This window comes from Heterodontus francisci, chromosome 31 (genome assembly GCF_036365525.1).
Source record: "Heterodontus francisci isolate sHetFra1 chromosome 31, sHetFra1.hap1, whole genome shotgun sequence".
Classification (NCBI taxonomy): Eukaryota; Metazoa; Chordata; class Chondrichthyes; order Heterodontiformes; family Heterodontidae; genus Heterodontus; species Heterodontus francisci.
This window is the reverse complement of record NC_090401.1, coordinates 5,247,598-5,262,767: the sequence shown is the minus strand read 5'-3', so window position 1 is coordinate 5,262,767 and position 15,170 is coordinate 5,247,598. Positions and strand designations below refer to the sequence as shown.

The window sequence follows — 15,170 nt, the reverse complement described above, 5'->3', positions numbered from 1 at the left end:
TTAATTTTTAACACACCTTTCTTTAAGCTCCTTTAATGAAACAGTGTTCGCCGCTTTCCAGTTATAAGGCAAAGAAAATAGCCAACAGGTTTTCTTGCCTCTCCACTTGCCTGGATGGGTGCAGCTCCAACAACACTCAAGAAGCTCGATACCATCCAGGACAAAGCAGCCCGCTTGATTGCCACCCCATCCACAAAAAACATTCACTCCCTCCACCACCGATGCACAGTGGCAGCAGTGTGTACCATCTACAAGATGCACTGCAGCAATGTACCAAGGCTCCTTCGACAGCACCTTCCAAACCCTTGACCTCTACCAACTAGAAGGACAAGGGCAGCAAATGCATGGGAACACCACCACCTGCAAGTTCCCCTCCAAGTCTCACACCATCCTGACTTGGAACTATATCGCCGTTCCTTCACTGTCGCTGGGTCAAAATCCTGGAACTCCCTTCCTAACAGCACTGTGGGTGTACCTGCCCCACATTGACTGCAGCGGTTCAAGAAGGCAGCTCACCATCACCTTCTCAAGGGCAATTAGGGATGGGCAATAAATGCTGGCCTGGCACATCCCAGGAATGAATATAAAAAAAACTGCTGTCTTATGCGGGCTTTGGTCTTTCGTATACCGACATGCACAGCCACTGTAGTCTTGTGTGCTCTTCTTAATATTTCTCTCTGGTACCTCTGCAGCACCACTAAGTGGTGAACTACCATCCACTCCTTGCAGTTAGGTCTGTGAGGAGAACTCCATTTCCTCATCAGTACCTCATTCTTCAAATAGTAGCAATCAGGGACTCTCTTTGCTTCAATATCAGACTGGGCAGCCTGTGCTAATTCTCTCAATACTCGGTCAGCCCACTGAGCCTCAGCTAGGGAAAATTTATTTAATTCATTCCCTGGGTCTTCTAACTTCGCAAAGAAAGTCTCGGACTGGCAGACCTTATGGTCATTTGCCTGCAGTGCCAATGCTGTCTCTTCTGGGAGAGCTGGTTAGATCATGGCCTGACTCATTCTGCATTCAGGGACATTGCAGGGGACTATCTCCTGCCACAGTCCTGTCTCTCTGACCTCCTGCGGTCTGTCTTTCACTTCTGAGGGGGCTACCACCTTCCACCCCACCAAATCATTACCTTGGAGCAGGTCAACCCCGTCCACAGGCAAACATTTCATATCAGAAATGTTGGGGAACACAGGGTTCAGTGAGAGAGAGGAACTGAAAGAAATCAGTATTAGTAGAGAAATGGTGTTGGGGAAATTGATGGGGCTGAAGGCCGATAAATCCCCAGGGCCTGATAATCTACATCCCAGAGTACTTAAGGAAGTGGCCCGAGAAATAGTGGATGCATTGGTGGTCATCTTTCAAGATTTTATAGACTCTGGAACAGTTCCTACAGATTGTAGGGTAGCTAATGTAACCCCACTATTTAAAAAGGGAGGTAGAGAGAAAGCAGGGAATTATAGACCAGTCAGCCTGACGTCAGTAGTGGGGAAAATTCTAGAGTCCATTATCAAAGATTTTATAGCAGAGCACTTAGAGAACAGTGGTAGAATCGGGCCGAGTCAGCATGGATTTACGAAAGGGAAATCATGCTTGACAAATGTAATAGAATTCTTCGAGGATGTAACTAGTAGAGTTGATGAGGGGGAGCCAGTGGATGTGGTTTATTTGGACTTTCAGAAGGATTACGACAGAGTCCCACATAAGAGATTAGCGTGTAAAATTAAAGCACATGGGATTGGGGATTATGTATTGCGATGGATAGAAAACTAGTTGGCGGACAGGAAACAAAGAGTAGGGATAAATGGGTCTTTTTTGGACTGGCAGGCAGTGACTAGTGGGGTATCGCAGGGATCAGTGCTAGGACCCCAGCTATTCGCAATATACATTAATGATTTAGATGAGGGAACTAAATGTAATTTCTCCAAATTTGCAGATGGCACAAAACTAGGTGGGAGGGTGAGCTGTGAGGAGGATGCAGAGAGGCTTCAGGGTGATTTGGACAAGTTGAGTGAGTGGGCTAATGCATGGCAGATGCAGTATAATGTGGATAAATGTGAGGTTATCCACTTTGGTAACAAAAACAGGAAGGCAGATTGTTATCTGAACGGCTGTAAACTGAGAGAGGGAAATATGCAACGAGACCTGGGTGTTCTCGCACACCAGTCGCTGAAGGTAAGCATGCTGGTCCAACAGGCGGTAAAAAAGGCAAATGGTATGTTGGCCTTCATAGCGAGAGGATTCGAGTACAGGAGCAGGGATGTCTTGCTGAAATTATACAGGGCCTTGGTGAGGCCACACCTGGAATATTGTGTGCAGTTTTGGTCTCCTTATCTGAGGAAGGATGTTCTTGCTATAGAGGGAGTGCAGCAAAGGTTTGCCAGACTGATTCCTGGGATGGTGGGAATGACGTATGAGGAGATATTGAGTCGGTTAGGATTATATTCGCTGGAGTTCAGAAGAGTGAGGGGGGATCTCATAGAAATCTATAAAATTCTAACAGGACTTGACAGGGTAGATGTAGGAAGGATGTACCCGATGGTGGGGGAGTCCAAAACCAGGGGTCATAGTCTAAGGATACGGGGTAAACCTTTCAAAGAACAGTACAGCACAGGAACAGGCCATTCGACCCTCCAAGCCTGCGTCGATCATGATCCTGTCTAAACTAAAACCTTCTGCACTTCCGGGGACCGTATCCCTCTATTCCCATCCTATTCATGTATTTGTCAAGATGCCTCTTAAATGTCGCTATCGTACCTGCTTCCACCACCTCCCCCGGCAGCAAGTTCCAGGCACTCACCACCCTCTGTGTAAAGAACTTGCCTCGCACATCCCCTCTAAACTTTGCCCCTCGCACCTTAAACCTATGTCCCCCAGTAACTGACTCTTCCACCCTGGGAAAAAGCTTCTGACTATCCACTCTGTCCATGCCACTCATAACTTTGTAAACCTCTATCATGTCACCCCTCCATCTCCGTCATTCCAGTGAAAACAATCCGAGTTTATCCAACCTCTCCTCATAGCTAATGCCCTCCAGACCAGGCAACATCCTGGTAAACCTCCTCTGTACCCTCACCAAAGCCGACACGTCCTTCCGGTAGTGTGGCGACCAGAATTGCACGCAATATTCTAAGTGTGGCCTAACTAAAGTTCTGTACAGCTGCAGCATGACTTGCCAATTTTTATACTCTATGCCCCGCCCGATGAAGGCAAGCATGCCGTATGCCTTCTTGACTACCTTATCCACCTGCGTTGCCTCTTTCAGTGACCTGTGGACCTGTACGCCCAGATCTCTCTGCCTGTCAATACTCCTAAGGGTTCTGCCATTTACTGTATACTTCCCACCTGCATTAGATCTTCCAAAATGCATTACCTCACATTTGTCCGGATTAAACTCCATCTGCCATTTCTCCGCCCAAGTCTCCAACCGATCTATATCCTGCTGTATCCTCCGACAATCCTCATCACTATCCGCAACTCTACCAACCTTTGTGTCGTCCGCAAACATACTAATCAAACCAGCTACATTTTCCTCCAGATCATTTATGTATACTACAAACAGCAAAGGTCCCAGCACTGATCCCTGCGGAACACCACTAGTCACATCCCTCCATTCAGAAAAGCACCCTTCCTCTGCTACCCTCTGTCTTCTATGACCGATCCAGTTCTGTATCCATTTTGCTATCTCACCTCTGATCTCAGAGCTCTGGTTTGACCCCATCACAAGTACTGTGTTTAGATCTGGGCATTGCACCCCAGGAATGATATATTGGCCTTGGAGCGGGTGCAGCACAGTCACCAGAATGATCGGTTAGAGGGTCAAATTATGAAGGCAGGTTGCATGAACCCGCATGTATTCCCTTGAGTTGCGATGATCTAATCAAAGTGTTTAAGTTGAGTAAAGGATATGATAGGATAGTTGCAGTGGGGGAATCACTATCTTAATATTAGAATAGAGCTGTTCAGGAGTGAAGTCAGGAAGCACAATTTCACACAAAGGACAGTGGAAATTTGGAACTCACTCCCTCAGAAAGCTGGAAGTCAATTGAAATATTCAAAACTGAGATTGATATATTTCTGTTCGATAAGAGTATGAAGGGACATGGAGCAAAGGTGGGAAAATAGAGTTGAGGTGCTGATTTAATTGAATGGCCTCCTCCTGTTCCAAATGTTCCAATCAATGCAAGTTCTTTCTTTCCTTAACACAGACTAAGAGAAGCTGAAGGGGCACATTGAAAATACACAAAGATATTAGGAGCAACTGGGTTGGAAGCTTGTCTCAGCAACAAAATTGGTGCTTTAACTAGACTGGAGGAGATGAGAGTCCAGTTCAGACAAGAGCAGTTATTGGTTGCTGGCTTACTCAGTCAGTTTCCAGCTCCTGGTGTACTGAAGGCCACTTGTAAAGAGGGTTGGGTAGTGGAGTGGCATCGGACTGTGAGTGCGCGGGATATCTACAGGTGATTTGCTGGTGCAGGCTGTGGGTTACGTGAGCACCTTTTTGTTGTGTTATGGACAGAATTGAGAGAGAACTGAAATCCCAGTTCCCTTCCCTTTACTGTCCATAATTAGTGTGTTGTTTAACCCTGGAGTGTGTGGTCAATTTGAATAACCAGCAGCACGCTTTTCGTGAGTTCAAATAAAGTGAATTATTTTTATTCACAAATTCACCCCGAAAGCCTGATGCTATGTCACTTGTTCACCACACACACTTACTCACTCAGGGGAGGTGGTGGCGTGGTGGTATTGTCACTGGCGTAGTGACCCAGGATATTGCTTTGGGGACATGGGTTCGAATCCCACCACAGCAGAAGGTGGAATTTGAATTCAATTTATAAAATCTGGAATTTAAAAGCTAGTCTGTAAAAACCCATCTGGTTCACTAATGTCCTTCAGGGAAGGAAATCTGCTGTCCTTACCTGGTCTGGCCTACATGTGACTCCAGACCCACAGCAATGTGGTTGACTCTTACATGCCCTCTGAAATGGCCCAGCAAGCCACTCAGTGAGGGCAATTAGGGATGGGTAATAAATGCTGGCCTAGCCAGCAACGCCCACATCCAATGAGTGAATTAAAAAAAAGAAAGCTGTTAAAGAGGATAGTGCACTTTTATCAATTACAAACTGACATAAGTCATGCGATTTTGGTTCATCCTGGGGAAAAGGCATGTGGTGCGGGCCTGATGAAGAAGGCGTTTTCACTCCTGAAGTGTAGTAAGGTGGGTTTGATAGCCAGAGTCATATATCAAAGTCGTTTAAGGATTCTCTCAAAGAGGTGGATTTTCAATGGGTCATAAAGTTAGTAGCTTGCAGTCTCATTACTAAGAGGTCAGGTTTCTGCACTATCGGATTTGAAAAGGAACAGGCTCAGAGACCTTAAGATGTCACAGCCTTCAGTTCTTTTAAGGTGTCTTTTGTTGATGTCTCTCTGGCTGGTGGTTTGCAGACTGACTGTCATGATAGCTGATTGTATCTGTGGGCTTGAGTGTTAGAGACTATACAGTACTTGGAAGAGAAACTGAAAGGAACTTTCTGTGCTTTGAGGAAATTACCTGACCTGGGGGTTGTTGTAAGGTCAGATAGCAGAGGCTGGATTTTAAGAGCACGTTGCCATGTCTACGACAGGCGAATCGGTCCGCATGTCGCAGAGCTGCCGCAATCTCCTCATAGAGTCACAGAGTCATAGCGCAGGAGGAGCATATCACGGGGCTGAGCTCTCCTGCAGTGACTAAACCTTAGATTAATTAGTTACTCCCTTAATTAAAAAACACTAATTACACTCGGGGCCTTGTTCTACCCACTACAATCTAAAGTCCTTAATAAGTTACACTGAATTAAAAAAAAACTTTTGAGTAGTACTCACCTTATCACTAGAGGTTTTTTTTCAACAACAAAAAAACTTTCCCCTTATTTTTTAAGCTATTTAAATGCACTAACAGCTGCTACTCGCCCAACCAATCAACTGGCAGATTTCCTGTGATGTCACTTAAGTTTCTTCTCGAGTCTCAGCGCGCGCTAAGAGAGCGAGCCGGTCCGCCAGCCCACGCCGCTCCTGTCTTCAGCAATTCCTGAATTGCGCTGCGATTCATTTAAACAGCCAGGTCGACCCTCCCACCCCCCTCCCCCCCCACCCCACAATCACGTGGAATGGTGGGCTCTCTGACGCTGGCAATGGCGTCAGCTGCCTGTGCACAGGCTCTGCTGCCATTTTTAAAGGGCAGCCAGCCCTGCTGGCAAATTAAAATTTTTAAAGAGGCACCCCCTCCAAATATACCAAATAAAATCCTAACACCCCTTTCCCACCCCCTAATAGCAATTGCATGAAGTATTTGCCCTTCCCCCAAAACACTTTTGAAATCTGACTTTCCTTCCCCAAAATGTACAAAGTTTAAAGTTCACCCATTCCCACCATCTCTTACGCTGATAATTTGACGCCATTTGCTCCCAGAGTAAAATTCTTAACTCCTCCCCCCTTCCCACCAGTGTGGTGCCTGCTTTCCCCAGACGGGGAAGTGAAGGCGTGGGAGTGCAGGCCACTGCGCTGACGATCATGGCAGGCCTGGATGATTGAAAGTAAGTTCATTTAAATTTATTCATCTCATTGATTGACTTATTGAAATGCATTTCCCATTGCCCAGTGGCAGGAGGGCCACCAGGGAGCCTCGCCACTGCCGGGAGGATTGGGCTGGGCCCTCCTGGTGTCAGGCTCCGTGGCGGGCCTCTGCCAGAACCATCTTCCAGCCCCCCCCCACCCCCCACCCTGCGATAGAGCCTGAAGTCGGGGGCCCGGTAAAATCCAGCCCCACATGTAGCAGCAGTAAGTAGGATCCTTCAATATAACTACAATATAACTTGTTAAATCTTTGTTAAAGTTAAATCTGTGACTTCAAGTGTGATTTTTTCAGCCTGAGATGCGACATTGTTAACGAGGATAAGAAGGAAAAAAATGGAGGAAAATACAGAGATATTTAGGATTATGTCATGACATTTGCTGGAGCTGCTACGTCTGCAGTCTGGGGAATTGAGCTGTTTGATCCGACAGGTGATTCCAGTTCTGTCAGCGTAAAATGGAAAGCATGCCTGGAGGAGTTTGAAGTGGACGCTGACAGTTGCAGTTTGTTGTTGAAGGGGGCGATGGAGGTGCAGAAAGCACATCAATGGGCTTTCTTACTGTTCAGTATGGGTGCTTTAATAAGGGAGATTTTCAAGACATTGCCTGACACGAGAGAAAAGGCGGATTATGAAAGCTTTGAGTAACCATTTTGTGGTGAAGCCAAATGCTACATTTCAAAGGCATGTTTTCCATCAGATGAGACAGAAAGAGGGGGAAACAGTAGCCCAATTTGTGACTCATTTGAGGCAGACATCAGATGCATGCAAATATGTTGCAACGGATCTGAATAACCAGTTAATGGATCAGGTGGTCCCACATTGCAAGTCGGATAGGTTGAGGATCAGGCTGCTCGACAGAGGAAGTGACATTGGATGACACTTTGAAGAGAATGGCTGCATTGGAAGCAATGGAGGACAAGTTTACGTCATGAAACCTGGTCCCATTTCCACCATTGACACAACAAAATCTGAGATCAATCAAGTGACACAACGGAATCCAGGTAGACATAAATGGAAACAACAAAAGTCTAAGAGAAGGTTTCAGATGTGACAACTTGGGGCACGATGGAAGAGATGTCTGCTGCCCTGCCAAGGGAAAGACGTGCAGAAAATGTGGGGGCAAAGACTATTTTGCCAAGAAGTGCAGAAGCAAAGCTGAACAAAGTGGGAAGCCTGGCAAACCATGTAAAGGAAAAGAGATGGAAGTAGTACAACTGTGAGACTAGTTGAAGAAGATGCAGTGAGTGAGGACACGAATAATAATTATGGATACATGTTTTTGTCAATGGAAGAAACCATGAGAACGTTCCAGTGATTGTTGGGGGTGATGAAGTGAGTATTATTGTAGATTCAGGCAATGACAGTAACGTCATCAGCAGAGCATTGTGGGAGGAACTGAAGACAAAAAGTGAATATCTTCAGAGTATTGACAGGCAGAGAGATCTGGGCGTACAAGTCCATAGGTCACTGAAAGTGGCAACGCAGGTGGATAAGATAGTCAAGAAGGCATACGGCATGCTTGCTTTCATCGGTCGGGGCATAGAGTATAAAAATTGGCAAGTCATGCTGCAGCTGTACAGAACCTTAGTTAAGCCGCACTTAAAATATTGCGTGCAATTCTCGTTGCCACACTACCAGAAGGACGTGGAGGCTTTGGAGAGGGTACAGAAGAGGTTTACCAGGATGTTGCCTGGTCTGGAGGGCATTAGCTATGAGGAGAGGTTGGATAAACCCAGATTGTTTTCACTGGAACGACGGAGGTGGAGGGGCGACATGATAGAGGTTTACAAAGTTATGAGCGGCATGGGCAGAGTGGATAGTCAGAAGCTTTTTCCCAGGGTGGAAGAGTCCGTTACTAGGGGGCATAAGTTTAAAGTGTGAGGGGCAAAGTTTAGAGGGCATGTGCGAGGCAAGTTCTTTACACAGAGGGTGGTGAGTGCCTGGAACTTGCTGCCGGGGGAGGTGGTGGAAGCAGGTACCATAGAGACGTTTAAGAGACATCTTGACAAATACATGAATGGAAATAGAGAGATACGGTCCCCGGAAGTGCAGAAGGTTTTAGTTTAGGCAGGCATCAAGGTTGGCGCAGGCTTGGAGGGCCGAATGGCCTGTTCCTGTGCTGTACTGTTCTTTGTTCTTTGTTCTATCTCAAAAATGTCAAAAAGCTTTATCTTTACACATCTAAAATTCCACTTCAAACTGTTAGATTCTTCACTGTGAGTATGAGAACTGGGGATTGGAATGTAGAGGCAGAATTCGCAGTGATTGAGGAGGATGATGAGCCTCTTCTGAGTAAAGAAACTGGCCAAGCCTTGGGGGTGCTACACATTGGATTGAAAGTGAATTCTGTGAAATCCTGTGTGGAGCTTCAAGAGGAGATTGGGCCAGAGTTTCAAGGAATTGATAAGTTGCACACCTGCCAAGTGAGATTAACCAATGACGGGAACATGAAGCCTGTAGCTCAGCCTGTACACAGAACACCTGTTGGTCAGAGAGGGAAAGTTGAGGCAAAGATCAAGGAACTGACTGACAAAACATCATAGATTCAGTTGAAGGACAAACACCGTGGTGAGCCCTGATGTGGTCGTACCTAAACTAAATGGTGACAACAGACTCTGTTGATATGCGACAGGTAAATAAAGCAGTAGTGAGAGAATGTCACCAAATTGCCACTGTGGATGAAATCTTTCAGGAGTTGTCAACAAGCAAGGTATTCTCCAAATTAGGCCTAAAATGAGGGTACCATCAGCTGGAGCTTCATTCTGATTCAAGACCACTGACAACTATGGGCAGTACAGTGGCGCAGTGGTTAGCACCGCAGCCTCACAGCTCCAGCGACCTGGGTTCGATTCTGGGTACTGCCTGTGTGGAGTTTGCAAGTTCTCCCTGTGACCGTGTGGGTTTTCGTCAGGTGCTCTGGTTTCCTCCCACAGCCAAAGACTTGCAGGTTGATAGGTAAATTGGCCATTATAAATTGCCCCTAGTATAGGTAGGTGGTAGGGAAATATATAGGGACAGGTGGGGATGTGGTAGGAATATGGGATTAGTGTAGGATTAGTATAAATGGGTGGTTGATGGTCGGCACAGACTCGGTGGGCCGAAGGGCCTGTTTCAGTGCTGTATCTCTAAACTAAACTAAATAAACGAGAGAGATTGAAAGAGAGTCAGACAAAGATCCAGAATTGAATGACATCAGACAGCAAATCCAAGTTGGAAATTGGTAGAATTGCCCATTCAAAGCATATAGCGTTATACGAGATGACAGTGCACAACTGGGGAGTGTGTTCACAGAGACAACAGACCTGTAGTGCCACAAAAGCTGTGGTGAGACTGGTGATGCCAGCTCACAAGAGTCACTTGGGAATGGTTGGTACTAAGTATGGTGGCCAGGATGGAGAAAAATGTGTCAGCTTGTCAGTAGACTCAATCTACCAGAACCAACACACTGTTACTGGCTGGTGACATCAGACTTTGTTGATATGCGACATGGGCAGATGTTGCTGTTGACTTATTTGCTCCATTTCCATCAGGAGAGTCCATACTCGTGGTTATTATGAGTATGTGGTAATGAAATCTGCAAAGGCAGAGAAAGCAGTGTTAACATTGACTGAAATATTTACTAGACATGGTCTACCAGTCACTCTGTATTCAGATAATGGGCCACAATTCATTTCACAGACCTTTGCAGATTACATGCAAGTCACAGGTATTCGCCATCACAGAGTAACAACTAAATGGCCACAGACAAATGGGGAAGTGGAAAGACAAAACCAATCCTTAGAGAAATAAATGAGGGTTTCTCAGGCTGAGGGTAAAGACCAGAAGGAGGTGTTGTTGTCATATGTGGCCATTAGAGCAACTACACACACTATGATGGGAAAGAGCTCAGCTGAGTTGTTATTTGAACGCAAAATACGCACCAAGGTGCCTGAGTTGAGGGACATTAGAGTTGATCAGGTTCGAGATCATGATGCTGAGGAAAAGGATGCTACAAGGTTTTATGCAGACCACAGAAGGAGAGCTGGACAGTCTGATGTGATGCCAGGTGATGAAGTATTGCTAAGACAGGAGAGTCTGAGTAAGATAGATACAGCATATTATCCCAAGCAGTACACTGTCATTGCCAAGAAGGGAAACAGTGTGACTCTGCAGTTGCCAGAGGGAGTACTGTATGACAGAAATTCTTCATGTGCTAAAAGTATCATGGTGACAAAGATACAACAGCAGATGAATCAGATGTAGGAGCTGAGGCGAAGCTGACATTCAGCAATTCAGATGTCCAAGCCAATGATGCTGTTGGCAGGCAGACAGCTTGTTATCCAGAGGGAGAAACATCAGTTCCAGAGGGGCCGACAACATTTCCGAATCCTGACGTGGTGACCAGAGTTCCTGAGACAACAGGAAGACCATGGTGTGAGAGGAGACCACCAAAACGATATGAAGATTGTGTTGTGATTATGTTCAAACAAAAAGGGTGTATGGCAAACGCTGCCCTTGAAAGCAAATGTAATGGAAGAAATTAATTTACTCAGTGAGTTAGGAAAATAATGATTTGTTAAGTTTGTTTGCTAAATTATTATGGTATGTTTGGTAAACGAAGGAGTCCAAGCAGGAAAATGATGAGCATGTTTTGGTCTGATAAGGGAGGAATGTTATAATGGCTGATTGTATGTATTAGAGACTATACAGTATTTGGAAGAGAAATTGAAAGGAACTTGGTGTGCTTTGAGGAAATCACCTAACCTGGGGGTTGTGTAAGGTCAGATAGCAAATGTAGCAGCTGGAAGCAGAAGCCGTCATTAAAAGCTCGTCCAATCTTTGTTAAAGTTAAATTTTTGACTTCAAGGGTGATTCTTTCAGCCTGAGATGTGACACGACCAGTTTCTTCCTGGTGTTAGGAGATATAAGATCTGTTATATGTGATTAGTTTCAGTCATGTGACCACCTGATCAATGCTTCTATTGCCCACCCAAAATGATTTGACGTTTGAAACCATTGCTACACAATGGGGGAATGGCTGGAGGTCATTCACACCCACTAACAATTTAACTATTTTCTTACAGCTAACTTTGTTAAGTTTTGATCTCAGAGTGTGAGTCTAGGAGTCCATATATTGAGTTTTTTAAAACCACAAACAATATGAGGTGTGAATTGCATAAATGGTTTCTTCTTGGAGGCACTCAACCCATGGTCATTCAATTGCAAAAATCACCTGGCCCTCAGCAGCCATTTAACGCAGCCCTTTTAATGTCCACTGTGGTTCTTTGTTAAAAAAGGAAAATTCAGTTCCAGTAAATTCTATGTCGGATACAGTCCATATTTAAAGTTATGAATAAGATATGCCTTTACTGGGAAGGATAATTGTTTTCACCACTTCCATTCTAAGCCCTGAATGGGACTTTACTGTGTTGCTGCCATTGATAGATTAGTCTTGTTACATACTTCAAATGACAACTAGTTTATCAGTAAAACTTTGCACATATGCTTTTTCATCCCTGCAGAGAATATCGAGCCCATGAAACGCTATGCCATCTCCATCTACCCTCTGCATTGGAAGGGACTCGTTCATCCAGTTTCCACTGAAGCATACTCCAGGCAAGGAGGTAAGTGACTCACAAATTTCCCACTCGTCTGTTTCTCCATCATGCACACTTCAGCTCTCTGATCACTGTTTTATTGCGTTGCTTCCTGGGACTCCTCAGGCTGCTGATTGATTTCATACTGCAGCATAGTGGCAGCAGGATAAATTTGGCCGAATCTCATTGCAGAGTGAAGTGGATAAGGTCAATCTCACATAACATGGAGTGTGAAATGGCTACAGAGACATAGAGTCATTGAAACTTGCAGCATGGAAGGCAGCCATTTGGCCATTGTGCCTGTGCTAGCTGTTTAAACAGCAGTTCTTCATAGTCCCTGCTTTTTATCCACAATCCTGTAACTTCCTTTATCTGCAGTACCTTTGCAATTCCCTTTGAAAATTATTTATGGAATCAGCTTTTACCACCTTTTCAGGCAGAGCATTCCAGATCCCAACAACTTTCGAAGTGAAAAAATATTTAATCTCCCCCGTAGATTTTTTGTATTCATTCATAGGATATGAGCATCACCTGCAAGGGAAATATTTATTGCTCATCTGTAATTGCCCTTGAGAAGGTGGTGGTGAGCTGCAATTAGGGATGACAATAAATGCTAGATCTTTTGTCAATTATTTTAAATCTATAACCTTGATCTGTTCACTAGAGAGAATAGCTTACTGTTATCCATGCTATCAAAACCTCTCATCATCTTAAACCTCTATTAGGTCACCTCTTAACAATTTCTGTTCCAAGGAGAATAATCCAAACTTTCCAATCTCTCCTCATCTCTGGTACCATCCTGGTAAACCTCCTCTGTATCCTTTCTAAGGCCTTTACATCTTTCCTGAAGTGTGGTGCCCAATATTGTCCACAATACTCCAGCTGAGGTTTAATCAGTAATTTATAAAGTTCTAGCATGATCTAAAGAAGAAAGACTTGCATTTATATAGCACCTTTCATGACCACAAAATGTCTTAATGTGCTTTACAATCAATTAAGTACTTTTGAAGTGTCATGGAACCATAGAAGAATTTCAGCACAGAAGGAGGCCATTCAGCCCATTGTGTCTGTGCCGGCCGAAAACTAGCTGCCCAATCTGGGCGGCACAGTGGCGCAGTGGTTACCACTGCAGCCTCACAGCTCCAGAGATCCAGGTTTGGTTCTAGGTACTGCCTGTGTGGAGTTTGCAAGTTCTCCCTGTGACTGCGTGGGTTTCCGCCGGGTGCTCCAGTTTCCTCCCACAGCCAAAGACTTGCAGGTTGATAGATAAATTGGCCATTATAAATTGTCCCTAGTGTCGGTAGGAAAATGGTGGGGATGTGGTAGGGAATATGGGATTAATGCAGGATTAGTATAAATGGGTGGTTGTTGGTCAGCACAGACTCGGTGGGCCGAAGGGCCTGTTTCAGTGCTGTATCTCTAAATAAAATTCTACCTTCTAACACCTGGTCCATAGCCTTGCAGGTTACAGCACGTCAGGTACCTTTTAAAAGAATTGAGGGTTTCTGCCTCCACCACCCTCTGGGTGAAAAAGTTTTTCCTCATGTCCTCTCTAATCCTTCTACCAATCACCTTAAATCTGTGCCCCTTGGTAATTGACCTCTCCGCTAGGGGAAACAGGTTGTTTTAACAGTTCCAGCATTATATCCCTGCTTTTGTATTCTATACCTCGGCCAATAAAGGAAAGCATTCCATATGCCTTCTTCACCACTTTATGTACCTGTCCTGCCACCTTCAGGGACCTGTGGACATGCACTCTAAGGTCTCTCACTTCCTCTGCCCCTCTCAATATCCTCCCATTTATTGTGTATTCCCTCACTTTATTTGCCCTCTCCAAATACAAATCACACTTCTCCGGATTGTATTCCATCTGCCGCTTTTACGCCCACTCAACGAAACCACTGATATCATTCTGGAGTCTACAGCCATCCTCTTCACTATCAATTGCATGACCAATTTTTCTGTCATCAGCAAATTTCCATATCATGCCTCCCACATTTAAGTCCAATTCATTAATATATACCACAAACAGCAAGGGACCCAACACTGAGCCCTGTGGAATGCCACTGGAAACAGCTTTCCATTCGCAAAAACATCTGTTGACTACTACCCTTTGTTTCCTGTCACTGAGCCAATTTTGGATCCAACCTGCCACATTCCCCTGAATCCCATGGGTTTTCATTTTACTGACCAGTCTGCCATGCGGGACGTTGTCAAATGCCTTACTGAAATCACATCCATTGCACTACAATCATCAATCCTTGTTACTTCCTCAAAGAATTCAATTAAGTTAGTAAGACATGACTTTCCCTTAACAAATCCATGCCGACTCTCCCTGATTAATCCATGCCTTTCTAAGTGTCAGTTTATCCTATCCCTCAGAATTGATTCTAATAATTTACCCCCCACAGAGGTCAGACTGACCAGCCTATAATTATTTGGCCTATCCCTCGCAGCCTTTTTAAACAATGGAGTCTACTATAATGTAGGGTCTGTTTGCTTTTATATTCCATTCTGCTATTTAAAACCCAATTATTCATTTCATGATACAGCACTGAAACAGGCCCTTCGGCCCACCAAGTCTGTGCTGACCAACAACCATCCATTTATACTATCCTACAGTAATCCCATATTCCCTACCACCTACTTACACTGGGGGCAATTTACAACAGCCAACCTACCTATCACCTGCAAGTCTTTGTCTGTGGGAGGAAACCAGAGCACCCGGCGAAAGCCCACACAGTCATCGGGAGAACTTGCAAACTCCACAAAAGGCAGTACCCAGAATTGAACCCAGGTCCCTGGAGCTGTGAGGCTGCGGTGCTAACCACTGAGCCACCCAATTAATCCATGCCCTTTTTTAATCACCTTACCAACTTGCCCTGCCACCTTTTAAGAATTTGTGTATATGGACACCCAGGACTCTCTGCTCATCTGCAGTTTCCAAAATCGTGCCATTTATAGAATAATACTTCTCCCAAAG

At 44.9% G+C, this 15,170-nt stretch overlaps 1 protein-coding gene across 4 annotated transcripts in view; it reads left to right on the top strand.

The window, feature by feature from the left end:
• LOC137347060 (granulocyte colony-stimulating factor receptor-like) overlaps nt 1-15,170 on the top strand; it is a 568,030-nt gene that overhangs the window by 504,661 nt on the left and 48,199 nt on the right. For all 4 annotated transcript variants that reach the window (XM_068011070.1, XM_068011069.1, XM_068011068.1 and 1 more), the window contains one exon: nt 12,113-12,214. In XM_068011070.1, coding sequence (XP_067867171.1) covers nt 12,113-12,214 — 102 coding nt within the window. The remainder of the gene's footprint in view (nt 1-12,112; nt 12,215-15,170) is intronic.